Source organism: Coffea arabica, chromosome 6c, assembly GCF_036785885.1.
Source record: "Coffea arabica cultivar ET-39 chromosome 6c, Coffea Arabica ET-39 HiFi, whole genome shotgun sequence".
NCBI lineage: Eukaryota > Viridiplantae > Streptophyta > Magnoliopsida > Gentianales > Rubiaceae > Coffea > Coffea arabica.
Window position 1 is genome coordinate 61,397,530 of NC_092320.1, and position 21,269 is coordinate 61,418,798.

At 38.1% G+C, this 21,269-nt stretch overlaps 2 protein-coding genes and 2 long non-coding RNA genes across 4 annotated transcripts; 1 reads left to right on the top strand and 3 right to left on the bottom strand.

The window, feature by feature from the left end:
• Positions 1–2,961: 2,961 nt before the first annotated feature.
• LOC113693427 (uncharacterized) lies at positions 2,962–5,837 on the bottom strand. Its single transcript, XM_027211971.2, has 5 exons — positions 5,620–5,837; positions 4,641–5,502; positions 4,273–4,490; positions 4,099–4,180; positions 2,962–3,783 (listed from the first exon to the last, which is right to left on the bottom strand). Exons 1-5 carry the CDS (start codon positions 5,835–5,837, stop codon positions 2,962–2,964), a joined length of 2,202 nt encoding a protein of 733 aa, XP_027067772.1.
• Positions 5,838–9,062: 3,225 nt separating this feature from the next.
• On the bottom strand, positions 9,063–9,776 carry LOC140008159 (uncharacterized). Its single transcript, XR_011815560.1, has 2 exons — positions 9,717–9,776; positions 9,063–9,451 (listed from the first exon to the last, which is right to left on the bottom strand). It is a non-coding gene; the product is annotated as an uncharacterized lncRNA (long non-coding RNA).
• A 42-nt stretch (positions 9,777–9,818) lies between these two features.
• LOC140008160 (uncharacterized) lies at positions 9,819–11,671 on the bottom strand. Its single transcript, XR_011815561.1, has 3 exons — positions 11,294–11,671; positions 10,828–11,196; positions 9,819–10,113 (listed from the first exon to the last, which is right to left on the bottom strand). It is a non-coding gene; the product is annotated as an uncharacterized lncRNA (long non-coding RNA).
• Positions 11,672–14,670: 2,999 nt separating this feature from the next.
• On the top strand, positions 14,671–16,326 carry LOC140008938 (uncharacterized). The gene is made up of 2 exons (XM_072053979.1): positions 14,671–15,895; positions 16,198–16,326. The coding sequence occupies exons 1-2, from the start codon at positions 14,857–14,859 to the stop codon at positions 16,233–16,235; spliced, it is 1,077 nt and encodes a 358-aa protein (XP_071910080.1). The 5' UTR covers positions 14,671–14,856; the 3' UTR covers positions 16,236–16,326.
• Positions 16,327–21,269: the final 4,943 nt, after the last annotated feature.

Sequence of the window (21,269 nt, forward strand, 5' to 3'; positions counted from 1 at the left end):
TTTATAGGAGGAGAGTAGAGGACAGGGCGGAAGGCTCATGCTAGTGGGACCCACTCTCTGGCATTACGGCTCTGTCCCCTGTCAGGAGGCCTGACCCTGACACTGTAGCCTTCTGAGTATGATGACGGCGAGTATCGTGCAGGTGCCATTAAGTGCCTCCAGTGCTTTTCAGATAAAGCACTGGTCCTGGGTGATGTCAGGTGACTTGACATCATCAGCATGCAGCTGAGGTGGAGGTGCCGAGGTCACCTACGCGGTAGACTAGGGATCCGGCCGAACTCAAGGGTTATGCTCAAGACACGGATCAGCTCCGATGAGGGACGAGGTGGGTTCACCTCGGACATGTGGGGGTGGCCGAGGTGACCATCCTCAGGGTGCACAACTTTATGATACAGGTAGGATGATTTTATGATCAGTAGCAACAAATATTTCGTTTGGGAAAGCTAGTGGCTCCTTCCAAAAATCAGGTGCCATACCTTGATCGAAATTTTGGAGTTGCAAGTTGTGGTGCACAAACGCTGGTGAAGCCATACACTTTTGCTCTAATGGATTCCTCTCCATAGTAACTGATGGGATTTTTTAAAAAAAATTACAAATATATTATAATTATCTATTAATGTTTTCGGTTACAAATTCTATACATTATTATGCAATGGCCATAATGGATATAATGGCTATATAATGATGAGTTGACTGTTATACAATTAATCTAAACCATAGTTATTAAACACAACTCAATCCGACGGTTCAACCGGTCAATCCGATGAACCGGCCACGAACGGATTGAGTTCTTCATAGGATCATTTCTGCATTCAAATTGTTGGCTTTTCAATGGACCGGCGGTTTGACCGGTCAACCTGATGAACCGGTCGATTTTATGAGGAACCCGGCCCACGAAACCGGATTGAGTTCTTCATAGGATCATTTCTGCATTCAAATTGTTGGCTTTTCAATGGACCGGCGGTTTGACCGGTCAACCTGATGAACCGGCCGATTTTATGAGGAACCCGGCCCATATGGAAAAATATTTTAAAGATGCCGATTTTATGAGGAACCCGGCCCATATGGAAAAATATTTTAAAGATGCATGGATGGAGATTCAAACACCCAACCTCAAGCACATGACTTGAATACAATTCCGCTGGACTAGCCGCCCACTTGTTTGTTATTTTGTCATTCTTGTATTATATAGTAGACTTTTATTCTTATTTTGTTTATCCAAAAGAAAATTTATTTAGACTTTTTTAATAATAACATTTTATTATTCCCCAAACTCTATAAATTATGAAATTGACTTAAAAAATAACATATTAAGCAATTCCTTTTAAAGGAAAATATCTAAACTTTTGCACTTAAAATTCCTAAATAAACTAGATAATTAAACTTACATAAAATTTTATACTTAAAATTTGGTAGATTACTAATTAAATTTAGGTTGTTAATTCTTATAAGAATTAATGATTCTATAATAAATTAGACTAATTGAATATTTATTATGGCATAAAAATTATGCGACATAATATTTAAATATATTTAGTGACCCACTGGTTGGACTACTCATCCACTGGTTGAACCAGTAATCCGTTGACCCACTTCTTTCACCGGGTTCCTCCCCGAGCCGGGTTTAATAACTATGATCTAAACTATTATGTTTTGTAATCTAAACTTATATAATGACCTATTTTAATTTGCCAACTTTTATTTTAACTCCTATTTTTCAAATCTATAAATAAAATTTCTAACAATAGAGTCCTTACTTCATTAGTTTTACTATTTTTCTAACTCCATGAAAAGATTCTTTTACCATCTATCTGTTTGTTATTGTAAATATATGATAGATTAGAGAGATATATTATTGGAGTTTATTATATGGAGCAAAGAATAGTGTTATGTGAGATTTTTATCTCATTTCAATAGTGTAGATTAGAGTAGATTACAGTAAAGAAAAGGCTAAATTGTTGTTTCATGGAGGTGACGTACTAAAACTTACTATATTGAACACACTCTGCAGGGCCTTGACCCATCATCTCACAGATATATAACCCATTTGTGACTCGTCATTATTAGTACTTAATCAATTTTGTAACACGCATCAGAGGTATAATCGCCTTAACACCTATTTTTGCTATCTAAAGAGAGTAATCAGCCACTAGTTCAGCCATTGTTTTCCTTTCCATTGAAAAAGCATATCTTGTGGTCTTCGAAACAGTTGAGAGAAATATTTGATGCAAGTTCTCTTATTGTTCAAAAACAAAATACTCAAGAGTTAAGAAAGGCCCTGTCCAAATTCTACAACTCTTGTTTTTAGTTCTTCAATTAAATATTCTTTCTAATGATATAATAAGAATTTTTGACCATTCCTAGTATGTTGTTTGGGTGATCAATTGCTTTCAAAAGTTAAAGAATTGTAATAGTCTTGTTTATTATTATGATGACATGAATCAATTGACCATTAATTAATGTATATTGCCTCTTATAGACGAAACAAGAATGCTCCACGTAGTTTTCTAATTGACATTGGCATACATTAATTTCATAAAAATTAAAAAAAAAAACCTCTTGACAAAGTGTAATGACTGCTTCAACAAGAAATGGGGAGGGAGATAGCAGAAGGGAAAAAAGGAAGAGATTCTTGAGAGGGAAGATAGAAAATGCAGAAGATGAGAGAGCTGAATTTGTTGTAGCCTTCACGTCTTACCCTTAGGCTTATTATACAGGATTCATCCTCTAGATCCTTCCATGCCTTAGCTATAACAAAATGCTCAACAGAACGATCACGCATGCATGCATGCAGTGCAGTAACTAACTAGCCAACTAACTCTCTGATATGCTAACTAACTTCCAGAAATGGAAACCATGCCCTCTACATTCTTAGCTGTAAATAACTAGGGAATATCTGAAATATCTAGAGGAAATATCTAGAATATCTAGGATCATTACAATATCTCCCCCTCAAGAATCCTAGTCACTAGGATTGAGCTGGAAATCTGGAAATTGTGATTGTATCACTGTGACATCCTCCCAAGTTGAGTCTTCAGTGCCTAGGTTCAACCATTTGATCAACACTTGAGTTACCTTCGGTCTTTTCCTCATGATTTCACGAGTAGCAATAACACTCTCAGGGGCAATTTTAACCTGTCCATCCACAGTAGTCAAAGGCAGTTCCTGAGTCACTTCATGATTCTTGGTTGAAGGCTTGAGTAAGGAGACATGGAAAGTAGGGTGAATCAAGGAGCCAGCAGGTAATTCTAACCTATAGGCTACATTCCCCACCTTTTGAAGAGCTTTGTAGGGTCCATAATATTTTGAAGATAATTTCAGATTCTTCCTGACTGCCACAGACGATTGTCTATAAGGTTGCAGTTTCAAATAGACCCAATCTCCCACTTGGAAACTCCTTTCACTCCTATCCTTGTCTGCAAACTGCTTCATTCGATTCTGTGCTTTGATTAAATTGCCCTTCAGCAGCTCATTCCACTTTCTTCTGTCCCTTAGCCATTGCTCCATAGCAGCTACTGGAGTCTCCAAGGCATTGGTGCCTAGTTGAGATGGTGGATATCCATACAGAGGCTGGAAGGGACTCATTTTTAAGGCTGTGTGGTGGTTGGTGTTGTACCACCATTCAACAACAGCTAACAAGGACTTCCATTTATGGGGTTGATGGAAACACAGGCACCTCAAATATGTCTCCACACATCTGTTCAACCTTTCTGTGTGCTCATCTGTTTGGGGATGGTAAGCAGTAGAGTAGTGCAGCTCCGTGCCCAACTTCCCAAACAACTCCTGCCAGAACAAGCTGGTAAACAGCCTAACCCTATCAGGTACAATGCTCAGGGGTAATCAGTGTAGCTTATAGATGTTTCAAAATACATGTTAGCCACTGACTGTGTTGTATACTTAGGTGGTAATGCTAGGAGATAGCAGTGCTTGGTGAACCTGTCAATGGCAACTAGTATTCCCTCATACCCTTGAGATTTAGGTAACCCCTCAATGAAATCCATTGAAATATGCTACCATGCTTGTTTCGGAATAGGTAGAGGTTGTAGCAGTCCTGGTGTCTTGCAATTTTCTACCTTGCTCCTCTTGCAAACATCACACTGCTGTACTCATTGTTCCACTTCTCTTTTTATCCCTGGCCAGAAGAATGGTCACTTTAATCTTTGATAGGTCCCCAGGTTGCCTGAATGACACCCTATGAGAGAGTCATGAAAGCAGGCTATCAGTTTCTGTCTCAAATCCCCTAAGGAACCAATGTTCACCGTGCCTTTATACCTGAGTAAATTCCCAGCAAAAGAGTAATTTGGGAGAGAATCAGGTGAAGTAGTTAGGCCTTCAGTCAACTTAGTCACAGTACCATCCCCTTGGTAACTCTCCAAGACTTTAGACAGCCATGTAGGTTTCATGACTGAGATGCTGTGTGTAAAGCTGTCCTCTTCATAACCTCTTCTAGACAGTGCATCAGCCACTAGGTTTTCCTTTCCTTTCTTGTACTGTATTTCATAATCCAGGTCCAACAACTTAGTGAGCCATTTCTGTTGTAGGGGAGTAGTTATCTTCTATTCTAATAGGTCCTTTAAGCTCTGGTGATCTGTCTTGATGATGAAGTGGCTTCCTAACAGGTAATGCCTTCACTTGGACACAGCTGTAATAAGGGACAGCAACTCCTTCTCGTATATGGACAGTCCCAAATTCTTAGGTCCCAGAGCTTGACTGAGATAGGAAATAGGTTTCCCTTGTTGCATTAGGACTGCACCAATAGCCTTATGACTAGCATCTGTTTCCAGAACAAAAGGTAAGGAAAAGTTAGGAAGTGTTAGGACTGGTGTGCTACTCATCAGCCGCTTCAGTTTTTGAAAGGATAGCTCTGCTTGTTCATTCCAGTGGAAGTTTTCTTTCTTCAATAACTCAGTGAGTGGCTTGGCAATGAGTCCATATCCTCTCACAAACCTCCTGTAGTACCCTGTGAGTCCCAAAAATCCTCTCAATGCCTTTAGTGATGTAGGGGTAGGCCATTCCACCATGCTCTTAATTTTTGATGGATCTGCCTGCACTCCATCTCCATTGATAATATGCCCCAAATATTCTACTTGAGACTGTCCAAAGATGCATTTGGAAAGCTTGGCAAATAGGGAGTGAGCTTTGAGTGTTTCTAGGATAGTTTTGAGGTGCAAAAGGTGAGTGTCTGGATCTGGACTGTATATAAGGATGTCATCAAAGAAAACTAACACAAACTTCCTCATGTAAGGTTCAAAAACATGGTTCATCAGGCTTTGAAAGGTTGCAGGTGCATTGGTAAGACCAGATGGCATAATAGTGAACTCATACAATCCTAGGTGAGTTTTGAAGGCAGTTTTTGGGATGTCAGTAAGAAGCATTCTGATCTGATGGTATCCAGCTCTTAGATCAATCTTTGAGAAAATCTTAGCTCCAAATAGTTCATCAAGTAAATCATCAATGATAGGTATTGGAAATGTATCTTTGATAGGCAGGTCATTTAGTTGTCTGTAATCAACACAAAATCTCCAAGTTCCATCTTTTTTTTTAATTAATAGAACTGGAGAGGCAAACGGGCTATGGCTCAGTTGGATAATGCCACTACTGAGCATGTCCTTCACTTACCGTTCTATTTCATTTTTTTGGTTGTAAGGGTACCTATAAGGTGCTAGCTTGAAGGGTTTGGCATTTGGTGCTAAGGGAATTTGATGGTCACAATTTCTGGAAAGGGGAAGGGATTGTGGTTCTCCAAATACATCTTTGTAGTCTTCAAGTAAAACACTTAGGGACTGTTGAAAACCAATGTCCGGATGAGTCACAGTGTTTACCTGAGTTCTCTTCATTTTTTGTTTGCATGCATGGTTCCAGATTCTGGTGCTCAACCTCTCATTCTCAGCACTATCATTAGGAAGTTTAAGGACAGTCTCCTTAGATTCTCCATGTCACAAGATCCTCTCCCCTTTCTCATCAAAGGACATGTTCAGCTGCTTGAAGTCAAAGGTGATGGGGCTGTGTGCAGCCATCCAGTCCACTCCTATAATCACATCATATGGCTCCAAGTTAATGACAAACATATCATGAGTGAACTGTTTACCTTGCATTTCCCAGCTCATGTTTGGAATCATCTTATTACAAGTCAAGTACTCCCCATTGGTCACCCTAACCCTGAAAGGCTTGATAGGTTGGACCAGTTCTGGATAGAGTTGTGCCACCGCCCCTTTGACAAAACTATGAGTGCTTCCCTCATCCATCAGGATTGATAGTGGAGTTTCTTTGATCCTCCCTTGTAGCTTGATAGTGTTGTAAGTCATCTTCCCAGTCAGCGCATGTATCTCCATTTCTACCCCCTTGGCCGACTGTGCTCTTTGGTACTCAATCATCTCTCCTTCTACCAAATCCTTAGGACTATCTTCTACTGCTACAATCAGGTGGATTTCCTTCTGCTTGCATTGGTGGCCTGGTCCAAACTTTTCTCCACACTTATAGCAAATATGGTGCTCCCTCCTGTACTGCAGCTCTGCTGGTGTGATTTTTTTTGAAGTTCTGAGGAGTCTGTTTCTTGATAGCATTGGCAATAACAGGTTTGGTATGTGGAGTGGTGTACTGCGCAACAAACTGTGGAGTATTCCCCAAAGAGAAGGATTTCGGATGATGTTTGAGCTTCTTGTGATAGGCTTCAAAGGCATTCTCTTGCAATCTAGCCAACTCAAATGCTTTGGATAATGTCTTGGGGTCGTGAATCTTCATCATTGATCTTAATTCATCTGGTAGTCCACTCAAAAAACATGAGATGTAATAGTTTTCTGGAAGATGTGGGGCTCAAATATTACCTCTGAGAGCAATTCCTCAAAATTTTCTTGGTAGACTAGGATTGTGGAGGAGAGTTGTAACTTATTGAATTCCTCAACTGGATCCATTTGTCCCAATGTCCCAAATCGCTTACACAACTCTCCAGAGAACTCCATCCAATCCACCTTGTTACCCCTAGTAGACTTGAAGCCCTGATACCACACTTCCGCTTTACCTTCTAAGTGGATTATGTTAGCTCTATCCATTGCTCTATAGGAATGTGCAGAAGCTGGAAATACTTCTGAAGTTTTCTGATCCACTCCTTGGGATTGTCTCCTCTGAACAATGGTATTTCCAGCTTAGGTGCGCTAGCGTAGAATAAACTTCTGGCATTCCTCTATCCTTGCTCTCGAGTCACCATGTCTGAGCTCCTGGAGTGACTTCCTTCTGGCGATCCCAATATTCCTTTCTCAGGATTTCCTCGGTTCAAACTAGAGAGCTGTTGAGAAATGGCTACCATGAATGCATCTAACTTATTGCTCAGCTCTATGCTTACTACATCTAACCTTTCCTCCATGATCTGTTTGTCTACGGCCATGGATTCCAGAATTCTTTGGAGTCTGCTGTCTTGCCTGCGTAGCTGTTCCTCCATGGTCTTCATTCGAGTTCCATCTACCATTGCTATATTGATTTCAGCTTCCTAGTCCAAGGATCGAAAGCTCTGATACCACTATAATGACTGCTTCAGCAAGAAATGGGAAGGGAGATAGCAGAAGGGAAAAAAGGAAGAGAGTCTTGAGAGGGAAAATAGAAAATGCAGAAGATGAGAGAAATGAATTTGTTGTATCTGATAGCATGGCCTTCACGTCTTACCCTTAGGCTTATTTATACAGGATTCATCATCTAGATCCTTTCATGCCTTAGCTATAATAGAATGCTCAACAGAACGATCATGCATGCATGCATGCAGTGTAGAAACTAACTAGCCAACTAACTCTCTGATATGCTAACTAACTTCCAGAAATGGAAACCATGCCCTTTACATTATTAGCTGTAAATAACTAGAGAATATCTGAAATATCTAGAGGAAATATGTAGAATATCTAGGATCATTACACAAAGCATAGAGATCCTAAAGAATGATCCACGTACATTTTTGTCTCTAAAGAAATTTTGGTGTACCCATTTACCCGTGTCCGAGTCTTTAGAAGTGTTTCCATATCCTAACTTTAGATGATTGATGTATTAGACACTTAAACACATACCTGAATCCGATGCTTGTACCAAGGTCCAGAGTAACATAGACTTTGATATCACTGCCTTGCCGGAAAAGAACTAGGGACTTTTGTTAATGGCAATGATATATTTATTTTTAGGACTTGGGTCAAGTTTGCTTATGTATCCATGGTTTTGTATAAAGTTATTGTAGTTCTTACGTGATTCTGTTTATAATTACACTTATTAAAATTTTTCTACCAAAAAAGTTGGTGTACATAGACATAGGGGAATATTTATACATCATTACGTAAGAAATATACTAACAAGACGCAATTGCACATAATAAATATGTATCTTTCCTCCTCCAATAGTAATTGGAAATTCTTTCTTGTAATAAATGTATTTTCCTTTTGTAATTTAGTTCCATAACTTGAAAATTTAGATGTTGCCCAAATCCGACTTCCAAGACAAAGAAGGGGGAAAAAAGGGTTTGCAGTTTTGCTTCTATCCTAAATCGGTCAGCAGTCATCTTCGCGACTGCTTTGTCAGAGGATTTTTTTTTTGTCCTCTAGCTCTTTCCATGCTCATTTAAATTGTGCAAGAAGGACAAAATTATATACTACTACTATACATCTTTCCATGTACAAAATTATTTATTCTTTCTGTCAACACTATCCCCACGTACATATGGAACATGATAATACCTTGGTTTACTAATAATAAAAGGGGCACTACAACAAAAATGCCTTTTAGCGGTATTTAAAGGTGTCAGTATAGATAATCTAACATGACATTTTACTTTTCCTCATACCTGGGACGAGTGTTGTCCCTTCCAATGTGATGGTAACCTCGTAGCATTCAAATGTATCAGGAAAACTATGTTGTTATAGCATCTCATCTACCAACAAAAATATTTTTCTTGATAATTAAAAGTGTCAGGATAACTATTGTACCACATTAGAATATTGCTTTAGAAGCTACGCTATGCTAACACTTTTAATTGCTAGGAATACATAGGTAAAGAGAAATTAATCACACCATACAATAACACCAAGATCCAATTTAGAACAACAAATAATCCTTCACTTCATTCATGCCACAATTATGTCAGATATACAAGTCTTTGAACTTTCCATTGAAACTATAAGTTCTTTCAGAAGAAAAGAAACTATACTAATGTACTAACTTCGCTATAGATGCCATTCCGTACCTATATAAAAATCAAACAACTAAAAAGAGGACCACCATTGCCTGAATTCAATGACATAACAATTCAAAAAAACAAGGAAAAAAAAGTTGATATTTAACTCCATGGGTCATCCCATCCCTTGGGGCCTTCTCTTTTGACAAAGTTTAATATTGCCTGGACAGCTTCCTGAACTCTGCTGGATACGACATGGTTTCCCCATTCAATTTCAACCTTTCTACACCACCCATTGCTCTGCATAATCTGAAGACGTACAAGAAAATATAGACAAAAACAGATTTTTGCAAGCGACCTTTCTCTCACTGTCAGCATCAAAGAAATGAATCCCAAGAGCAGTAAATCTACACATAACATAATATCCATGCAGAGCATTGGTCAGGAAAAAAATGTTATTGCAACTATCTACTCAAAAGTACAGAATAAACCCTGGTATGTGTAGTATAATCCCATGATACTTGAAAAGAATACTGGGCATACAAGTGTGACTGATTTTTTTAAGTGTCCTTACCTGATTTGATTTTGCTTAGAGCATGAAGAACATACTTTTTCCTCTTCCTCTGTAAGTACTATAGGAATCCAGAACATCAAATATCAAGCAACTGCAGGCGTCTGTTGATCAGTGAAAAATGTTTGAAGTGAAAGGAGATTAAGAAATGTATGGCTTACCTTAGCTAGAAGATGAAGACCATGTTCAATAAGTATGGAAACAGCAATCAAGATGAAACAAACAACTACCACTGCCCATATTGATGTATGCTCAAGAGTTGTCTCCTCATTTCCACTTCCTTCAGCCATCTCTGGGTGGAGCAGTCCGGCTATGCTTTAGTAGAGGTTAGTGCCAACCCTTCAGAAGAAGAGAAGACAGCCGAGAAATTGAAAGGATGAAGAAAAGTGTATCCAGTGATCTGGGGAAACAGAAATTTTTTTTCCAATTCTTGAGCATTTGAGACTGGAAAATGATAGGAAAAAAATTGCAACAATAATAATATAATAACACCCCAGGAAATTTCGGCATTTCGTCTATATACTCTCTCATACAAAAAGATAACTTTTAACTGCTATCCAACAACATGATAAACTAGTGCTGATTGTATCACCAATTCAACATCACAGATGCATCAGAAGCTACAATTCCCTTGACTCAAGCTTCTCAAATATCCATGTACGACTTATTATTAATACACCCCTATATATGCTGCCAAAGCCTATCAGTACTTCTTATAACACTCAACAAACTGAATCAGTTCCCAGTGATTACCAAGCACTAAAGTAAATTATACAAGTCTACGTTCGGGTAGCGAATAAAACAAGCTATGATTTATAAAGCCTAATCATTCTACGGCTTTATCCTCTAAAACCACCCTCTAACACTCAGTTTAAAAAACAACAAAATGCTACAGTCCTTTAATCTCATCCATACAGTACCCTAAAGGGACTGTAAAACTCCCCAAAAAATATCAAATCTAAATAAACCATACATGTTCATTTCTAATTATGTAAACCCAAATCACCAACTGACAAAAATAATTACCCAAAAAGAACTCAAAATCAGACAAAAGTAAACAAAAGAAAATTTTCAAAAAATTAGAGAAAAATAGAAAAATAATAGAGAATAATACCTTAAGATACTTAAGCTTCAGATTTCCATAGACGACTCCAAACGTGAAGGCTGAAGCACAAGCCACTTGCCACCAGTTATACGACAACGAAAAAAAATCCAAATTAGATCAGACATCAATGAAATTGTGAGAAATTAAAGCTGGCAGAGGTGGATGGTTTACCAAGGCAAGAGTACTGGTGCCGGAGTAGGGTCCAGGAGGAGGCGACATTTGCTGCTGATCGCTGAAATCGAAGAAAGAATAACTGCAGATGCTGCGATTACTGCCCCAAATCTAAGGTCTCTCTCAGACTCAGAGCCCTAATTTTCGTCGGACACCAGTTTGGAAATTAGAAATGTTGGGGAGATGGGCGAGGGCTTCCCTTAGCTCCTTCATTATTCAGTAAGGAAAAGGCCCAAAAAGGTAACTCTTTTTTGCAGGAAACCACCAACCAAAATTTACATATAGAAAAATTGCAGAGTATAACCTGTTCATCGACGACATCGATATCTGCGAGCATGCGGCTGGATTTCTTACCGGAATTGCCTAATTCATTTGCTAAGAAATAATTTCTGGAGAATCCGAACTTGTCCTCTTCGATGTCATGTTGTTCCATTTTCTAGTTTTGATGAACCTAAACCTGATGATGAGAGGGAAGGAGTAGGGGTGACGGGACGGCGGAGGTAGGAAGCAGAGGAGAGGAGAGTGGCCGAGAGAGACGGAGGGCAAAAATTTAGGCAACCGAGAGAAATCAATTTAGGGCAAAAATTTATCATACAATTACATCCCTTCAATGGGAAAGCAAGGGTAGTTTGATTGCGGAGAGATTCAACACAAAAAACTCTGTGGGAAAGCAAAATTTTGGCCAAGAGTTTTGAGAGATAGTTTGTCGAGAGAGGGAGTTTGTGCGAGAGATAAAGAAGAAGCAAAATTTCACTGGGAGGCAAAATGAAGTTTGAGATTTCACTAAGTGTTTTGGCAAAGGAATCTTCCGCCAAAATCAAACGATGTTGTTTTGTGTTTTAATTTTTTTTGGATGTATCTCACATTTTCTCAAGTGTCATAATAGGAAGTCTGAAGATACATTATTATTTTTATATCAAATAAAATAAAAAAAATTAGAGTATATATTATTGAGTTGATAACTAGTATCATGATAGAAGTGTTATAATGGCACAAACCAGCAAGTGTCTTTATAGACATGTCAGAAAAGATCATTTTTGTTGTAGTGGGGACACATAGTTGCGATTTCATGGGCATATTTTATAATACATTAATTCGTAAGATTTTTTTAAAAAAAATAAGATATCATTTTTTTTAGAGTAAGATCAATTTCTTAAATAGGAAAATTCTTCAAAACGTCTATAACATTTCGTCAAATGAATTTTTTAGTCATTAAATTTTAAAATGTTAATTTTATGTTTTTTATATGTCCAAATTCGCAAAATTTGATCCCAACATATGTTTCTAACCATTTTTTTTTGTCTAAAATCACTACATGACTCCATATGCAGTTGTTTTTATATGTACACAAAAGTTAGGTCCCATTCTTTTAGTGTAAAAAAGAAATATAGATTAGATCCTATCTCACTTTCTAAGGAAAAAATGAATATAGTTTGGATCAAATCATGACTTTGTATTGCCGAATCATCACCAAAAATAGGCAATGAATTTTTAGGGCTTGAGGCAAATTTGGTTATGAACTCATGCTCATTGTAACTTCAACATCATTTGGTGTTGTCATTTGGTGTATATTGTAACTTCAACTTACTACATTATGTTTGTCTCTGCATGGCTGTAGATGAATGATGGATTCTCCATGACAGGAGAATCTTGCAAACAACATAGGCCTGGCTATTGTGAAGCTCATCCATCCAAAGTGAGGGTAATGTTCATTTGATCAAATGGAAGGTGAGAAGCTTGCATGTTTCCTAATTTGTAGTCCACTTTTGAGGCACAAATGCAAATGAGAAGGAACCCGAGTATAAGGTACATTGCCAAAAGAGGAAAATTCAAAGAAATTAAAGAACCTAAATCTATTGATAGTTACTTAATTTCACTGTATTTTCATGTGTATATGTCAAAGTTAACGTTGCACTTTTACATTCTCAAAAATTGTATGTAAACATAAGTTCATTAATCCATTTATTATTCGCCTTTCTTTTTGTTCACTTATTAGTTGGTTAATATAAGACATTTTCCAGAAGTTTTGATCTGAGAAAGCAAACTATACAGTTTAGGATTATACAGAGACGGTAAAAATGAACTCCTAGCCTAAAATGTGGAATGAAAAGTCCTAATAACAAAGCTAGATCCAATTTTTAAGTAATATTGGAAAAAATTAAGTAATATACATATGCATAAATATTTCTTTATCTTAAAGATTTAGGGGAAAAACACACACACACACATACGTGTGTTTCTTCCTAAGTGCAAATATGTTTGTCTCCATGTTTCAAGAACATAATTGGTAGAAACATTAGTGTCTGCAAATATTATTTATATGTTGAAGTCTCGGCTTCTACAGTAAGCTCGGATTTCAAATCAATGGGTGCTTTCAATCTATTGTTATTTAGCAATGCAATGTTCACAGGCCAATCACGTTCTCTTATTAGCAATAGTTATAATTTTTCTTCCAAACCAAGAGTAAAGAAACAGTTGTCGAAAAACCCGCCCTTCATTTGAAAATTAGTCTGGTCATATCCGTAAAAGCTATTTCTTATCCAAATCACCTTCCAGTCTTGGCACCATTACCAAGTGCATCTTAAAAAAAAAAACTCTTGTGCTCCTTGAATGAGTATCAAGATAAAAATCAAATTCACCGGAATAACAGAATATAAAAATATAATGTTTATATCCTATATGATACAATTGCTGAGAAAATAATAAGATAAACAAAGAACTAGACTTTATTATTTTGTAGAACTGATACTCAACCCATAACATGAAACTACTCAATTTATGGAGCTCAAAAAAATGGATAAATACTTAAAACCGGAAAGTCTAACTACTAATAAGGTGATCACATGCAACAAACTCCACTAAACAAACAAACTCCTGTTGACATGATCAATTAAAATCAAGTGAATATTTCTAACAATCCCTTCCTTAAATTGAAAATTTTTTTAAATATTCAGTTTAATAGAACTTATCAATTGCACAGACTTCAAGCAGCTTCCTTAGTTTCTGAAATGTGGATAACTTCAATGGCTTGATCATTATGTCAGCAACTTGATCTTCATTTTTGCAGTGGAGAAAATTAATTATTTCATCCTTTGTGAGCTCTTTAGAAAGTGAAACTCATATATATATATATGCTTGGTCCTTGTAGAACTGGACTTTTAAAGAGTTTGATATCAAAACTATTATCATAGTAAATTGTAATAGTTCTTTCTTGTTAAAAATGTAATTTTTCAAGAATATTCCTTAGTTAAATCACTTAATAGGCACATACTGTTGCAGTTACGAACTCTGTTTCAGCTGTCTGTCTATAAAGTAACAATCGATTGCTTTTTTGAACACCTACTAAATAGCTGCTGGCCCATCATTAATATATAGCCATGAATATATTACAATCGGTTCCTGCTAGTTTTACTTCTATCCTGAATCGGTCAGCAAGCACCTTTGCGGCTATTTTGTCAGAGGATTTTTTTTGTCCTCTAGCTTCCTCCATGCTAATTTAAATTGTGCAAGAAGGACAAAATTATATAGTAATTGTTGGATTGAATTGTAATTGGTATCAGATAAGATTCGTGAATATTCTTAATGTTTGAATGTATATCAATTAGAGATATGATAGGAATGATTGTTATCTATTAGTGGTTGATAGATATCTGTTAGTGGTTGATAGGTGAGAGGATAATCAATGACCTTCTTGTGTAAAGCCTATAAATAGGCATCGGTACCATCATTAGTCTGCATCAGAGAAATAAAGAAAATCTTCCCAAAACTCTCTCTCTAAATTTCGTTCCTTCAAACATGGTATCAGAGCAGGGATTCTAGGATCTCTGCTCCAAAGTGTTACTCTGATAATTTCTTCAACAACCAGCCATGGCCGAATCGTCTACGCTCACGGACGGTGGGAAAGGACAAGCTGACGTAGTTCTAGAGGATTTTGCCACTCGGATGATGGAAGTCCTGAATAGCTGCCAGAAGTCTACACCGAGCATGGATTCGTCTTCGGCTCAGATCGGCATCAAGTTGGATGATACCAACTATGCCTTATGGTCCCAAATTGTCGAGATGTATATCTCAGGGAAGGACAAATTGGGGTATATTAATGGTGAACTCCCTCAGCCGTCACCAACAGATCCAGCGTATCGACGGTGGCGAACTGAAGACTCTATCGTGAAAGGGTGGTTGATAAATAATATGGCTCCATCCTTGATCGGTACCTTCGTTCGTTTTCCCACAGCAAAAGCGGTATGGGATGCTATTGCTACCACATACTTTGATGGAACCGATACATCCCAACTGTATGATCTGAGGCGGAAGGTGACTAGACTGAGACAAGCTGGTGGGCTGATCGAAAAGTACTACAACGATTTGCAAGGTTTGTGGAGGGAGATCGATTTTCGTCGGCCGAACCCGATGGAATGTGCTGCCGATATCAGCAGGTATAATTCTCTCATACAGGAAGAGAGAGTCTACACTTTCCTCGATGGGTTAGATGACCGACTGGACCAGATTCGCAGTGATATTCTGCGGATGAAACCATTTCCAACAGTAGAAGAGGCATATGCCTATGTCCGACGAGAAGACAGCAGACAATCGGTGATGATAACAGGGGGAGACCACTCAATCGGCTCTGTCATGGCTTCCAAGGGAAGGAAGAATGAGCCGATTTTAGTACCCCGAGCCGAGATGCCAACTGAGGAAGTTAATTGTGCCCACTGCAATAAGAAAGGGCACACACAAGATACGTGCTTCAAGTTGCACGGATATCCAACATGGTGGAAAGAGCGCAAAGGGCGAAATTGGCCAGCTGATCGACTGAATGTTGCTGGTCAGAACGGAAAGGTGGCCGTTGCAGTTGCTGATATCAATATTGCCCAGGTGCACTCTACGTCTTCTACCAATCAGCATCAAGGTATGAACTCCTCACATCGACGCGATAGTAATTGGATTGTCGATTCAGGAGCCACTGATCATATGACCTATGATCCAACTGACTTCTCATCCGTAACTCAACCACGACGGTCGAAAATTTCCAATGCTAATGGTGTGCAGTATCCAGTTACAGGAGCTGGAACTGTTACTTTATCTCCGTCTTTATCTCTACCGAATACTTTATTGATTCCCTCACTGTCAAATAAGTTACTATCAGTAAGTCAAATAACTACTGATCTTAACTGTATGGTACTGATGTATCCAACCTTCTGTCTTCTTCAGGAAATTCTCACAAAGGAGATAATCGGTCGTGGTACTAGGAGGGGGGATCTATATTACATTGATGATTTCAGTATCGGTAGAGCCAATCAGACAAGGAGTACCGATAACACCAAAGAACGAGAGATTCGACCGTGGCATCAGCGACTAGGACATCCTTCTTTTGGGTATATGAAGCACCTTTTTCCAGCACTTTTTTCGAGTATCAAAACTGCCGATTTAAAATGTGAGACCTGTGTATTAGCCAAAAGTCATAGGGCCTCATATCCTGTCAGTTTGAATAAGTCGAATACACCTTTTGCTTTAGTACATTCTGATGTTTGGGGACCATCCCCGATCACTTCATCTACTGGAGTCCGTTGGTTTGTAACTTTCGTAGATGACTGTACTCGAATGACTTGGTTGTATTTGTTAAAACATAAGAATGAAGTTCTTGATATTTTCAAGTCATTTTGTTCCATGATTCATACACAGTTTTCAGCAACAGTCAAGATTCTTCGATCTGATAATGGTGGTGAGTATGTTAATCGGCCACTACAAGAGTTCTTTAATATCAATGGTCTTATACATGAAACATCATGCACCCAAACTCCACAGCAAAATGGAGTAGCTGAAAGAAAGAATCGACATATCCTTGAAATAGCAAGAGCATTACTGATTGGTGCCCATGTTCCTCGCCGATATTGGAATGATGCAGTCACAACAGCAGTCTATTTATTGAATAGACTGCCTTCAAAAGTTATCAACTTCCAGACACCGCTGCAAGCACTGTCTCAACATTTCACTCTACCATCGGTTCTAATGCTTCCGGCACGGGCGTTTGGTTGTGTAGCATTTGTTCATCGGCACAAGAATCAACGAAGTAAGCTTGATCCCTGTGCTGTTCGTTGTGTCTTCGTGGGGTATGCAGTGCACAAGAAGGGCTATCGGTGCTATGATCCAACCACTAGCAAGATGTATGAAACCATGGATGTTACATTCTTGGAGTCGGACACATTTTTCTCCTCGGCATCCAATTCTTCCCTTCAGGGGGAGATAAGGGATACAGAAGAAAAGAATTGGCCAGGATTAGCGTGGCCGTGCTGTCCCACTGATTCTGTCGGTGAAGCTACTGTTTCTCCCATTGCCGAGCCCACGGAGCCCACTGTCGATGGAACCGATAAAGCTGCTGATGAAAGTACGGTTGCTAGCTGTCCTATTGATTTTGTCCGTGGAGCCGTCGATGGAGGAGCTGCCGATGGAAATGCTGATGCTACTGATGAAATTGTTGATATAATCCCTCACTCTTCAGTACCTAACTGCATGTCTCCTGAGAATGTTCCTGAGGTAAGTACTCCTGCTGATTCTAATGTTATGTTAGATACTACTGCAAGATATGTATTACCTGACAGATCCAATCGGGGTAAGCCACCGACTCGGTACTCTCCAGAAAGTCATGCAAAGCGATCAAAGTATTCCATTGCCAATTATATGTCCACTCACAGGCTATCTGAACCTCTTGAAGCCTTTGTGAATAATGTGTCGTCAACTGACATTCCAAAAGATGTGCATGCTGCTTTCAAAGATCCAAACTGGACTCAAGCAATTAAGGATGAGATGTCGGCATTGCAAAAAAATGACACGTGGACTTTGGTCCCATTACCAGATGGGAAGAGGACGGTGGGATGCAAATGGGTTTTCACAATCAAGTATAAGGCTGATGGATCAATCGATAGATATAAAGCTCGTCTCGTGGCTAAAGGATACACTCAGACCTATGGCATCGATTACCAGGAAACTTTTTCACCAGTGGCTAAATTGGATACGGTTAGAGTACTGATATCTCTTGCGGCAAATTTGGATTGGCCATTGCATCAGTTTGATGTGAAGAACGCTTTCCTGCATGGGAATCTGGAGGAGGAAGTCTACATGGATATCCCACCAGGGTGTTCTACAATATCGAAAACAACTACTGTGTGCCGATTACAGAAAGCATTGTATGGACTCAAACAGTCACCACGTGCTTGGTTCGGCCGTTTTACGCTAGCTATGAAGAAGTATGGTTTTCAGCAGAGTAATGCCGACCATACTCTTTTCCTAAAACATCGGCATGGAAAGGTAACTGCCTTAATAATTTATGTCGATGATATGATTATCACAGGCAATGATGAAGAGGAAATCTCCAAACTACAAAATCAGCTGGCGGCTGAATTTGAAATGAAGAGTTTGGGGAATCTCAAGTATTTCCTGGGAATTGAAGTGGCGAGATCGGCACAAGGCATCGTCCTATCCCAGAGGAAGTATGTACTTGATCTGTTGGCAGAGGTTGGGCTCCTGGATTGCAAACCTGCTGACACGCCAATTATGCTAAACCACAAGTTAGGAGAATATCCATATCAGAAACCAACTGACAAAGAGAGATATCAAAGATTGGTCGGTAAGCTGATCTACTTGTCACATACTCGGCCCGATATTGCCTATTCTGTTAGTGTGGTCAGCCGATTTATGCATTCACCCAGTAATCGGCACATGGAAGCTGTGATGAGAATTCTTCGGTACTTAAAGGGTTCTCCTGGGAAGGGTCTCTTATTTTCCAAAAATGGTCATCTTAATATTGATGGTTACACTGATGCCGATTGGGCAGGAGATGCTACCAATCGAAAGTCAACCTCAGGTTACTTTACATTCGTCGGTGGTAATCTAGTTACTTGGAGAAGCAAGAGACAAAAGGTGGTAGCATTATCGAGTGCAGAAGCTGAATTTAGAGGCATGGCTAAAGGTATGTGTGAGCTTCTGTGGCTCAAACGGTTGATGGCCGATATCGGTTTTTCTCCTAGATTTGAGATGAACTTATTTTGTGACAACAAAGCTGCTATCGATATCAGCCATAACCCAGTTCAACATGATCGCACTAAGCATGTTGAGGTCGATCGGCACTTTATCAAGCAGAATCTTGAAGAAAAAATAATACGGCTTCCGTTTGTGAGATCTGAAGATCAACTAGCTGATATACTCACAAAAGCCGTGCCGACTAAGGACTTTTACAACTCACTCGGCAAGTTGGGCATGCATGACATCTATGCACCAACTTGAGGGGGAGTGTTGGATTGAATTGTAATTGGTATCAGATAAGATTCGTGAATATTCTTAATGTTTGAATGTATATCAATTAGAGATATGATAGGAATGATTGTTATCTATTAGTGGTTGATAGATATCTGTTAGTAGTTGATAGGTGAGAGGATAATCAATGACCTTCTTGTGTAAAGCCTATAAATAGGCATCGGTACCATCATTAGTCTGCATCAGAGAAATAAAGAAAATCTTCCCAAAACTCTCTCTCTAAATTTCGTTCCTTCAAACAGTAATAATATACATCCTTCTATTATTTATTCTTTTTATCAATGCCGTACCCACGTACAGAAAGAACCTGATAATACCTTGGTTACAAATAATAAAAGGGGACGCATGGTTGCGATTTAATGAGCATATTTTACAATGACATTAATTCACATGATTTTTTTTAAAAAAATTAATATATCATATTTTTTGTAGGGTAAGATCAAATGAAAAAAATTATTCAAAACATTTTTAACATTTCGCTAAATGAATTTTTTCATCATTAAATTTTAAAATATTAATTTAACGTTTCTTACAAATTCAAGTTGGCAAAATTTGTGGCCACATAGGTTTCTAACCATTTTGTTGCCACTTTTTTAGTGTTAAAAAGGAATATAGATTAGATCCTATCTCACTTCTAGGGGAGAAATGAATATAATTTGGGTTAGATCTTACTCTTTTAGTAACAAATAAATATGGACCAGATCATTTGTTTAACTACAAATGAGATTTAACCTTTTTACCCCTAAAAAATGACCATATGTAAGTCATGTGATGAATCCAATAAAAGTGGTCAAAATCAAGATTGGAATCAAATTTTTTATGTCAAAAAAGTTAGATACTACTTTTTTTAGTGTAAAAAAGGAATATAAATTAGATCCTATCTCGCTTTCTAGGGAAAAAATGAATATAATTTGAGTTATGTGACAGCCCCACCTTCCCCTAAGGCGAACCAAAGGGGTTAGCGGACTGCCTGCCCAACTTTCGCCAGGACTAACGGTTCAGTTTACGTCGATCTATTACGTTTCGGAACTTATCATTGCGCGCTACAAGTCAAAATCACAAAATAAAAAAAACGAAAATCGAAGCCGAAATTTATCCAAACCACGGCCAAGCATATATGTACATTGAAAAGTCCTAATAACAAAGCTAGATCCAATTTTTAAGTAATATTGGAAAAAATTAAGTAATATACATATGCATAAATATTTCTTTATCTTAAAGATTTAGGGGAAAAACACACACACACACATACGTGTGTTTCTTCCTAAGTGCAAATATGTTTGTCTCCATGTTTCAAGAACATAATTGGTAGAAACATTAGTGTCTGCAAATATTATTTATATGTTGAAGTCTCGGCTTCTACAGTAAGCTCGGATTTCAAATCAATGGGTGCTTTCAATCTATTGTTATTTAGCAATGCAATGTTCACAGGCCAATCACGTTCTCTTATTAGCAATAGTTATAATTTTTCTTCCAAACCAAGAGTAAAGAAACAGTTGTCGAAAAACCCGCCCTTCATTTGAAAATTAGTCTGGTCATATCCGTAAAAGCTATTTCTTATCCAAATCACCTTCCAGTCTTGGCACCATTACCAAGTGCATCTTAAAAAAAAAAACTCTTGTGCTCCTTGAATGAGTATCAAGATAAAAATCAAATTCACCGGAATAACAGAATATAAAAATATAATGTTTATATCCTATATGATACAATTGCTGAGAAAATAATAAGATAAACAAAGAACTAGACTTTATTATTTTGTAGAACTGATACTCAACCCATAACATGAAACTACTCAATTTATGGAGCTCAAAAAAATGGATAAATACTTAAAACCGGAAAGTCTAACTACTAATAAGGTGATCACATGCAACAAACTCCACTAAACAAACAAACTCCTGTTGACATGATCAATTAAAATCAAGTGAATATTTCTAACAATCCCTTCCTTAAATTGAAAATTTTTTTAAATATTC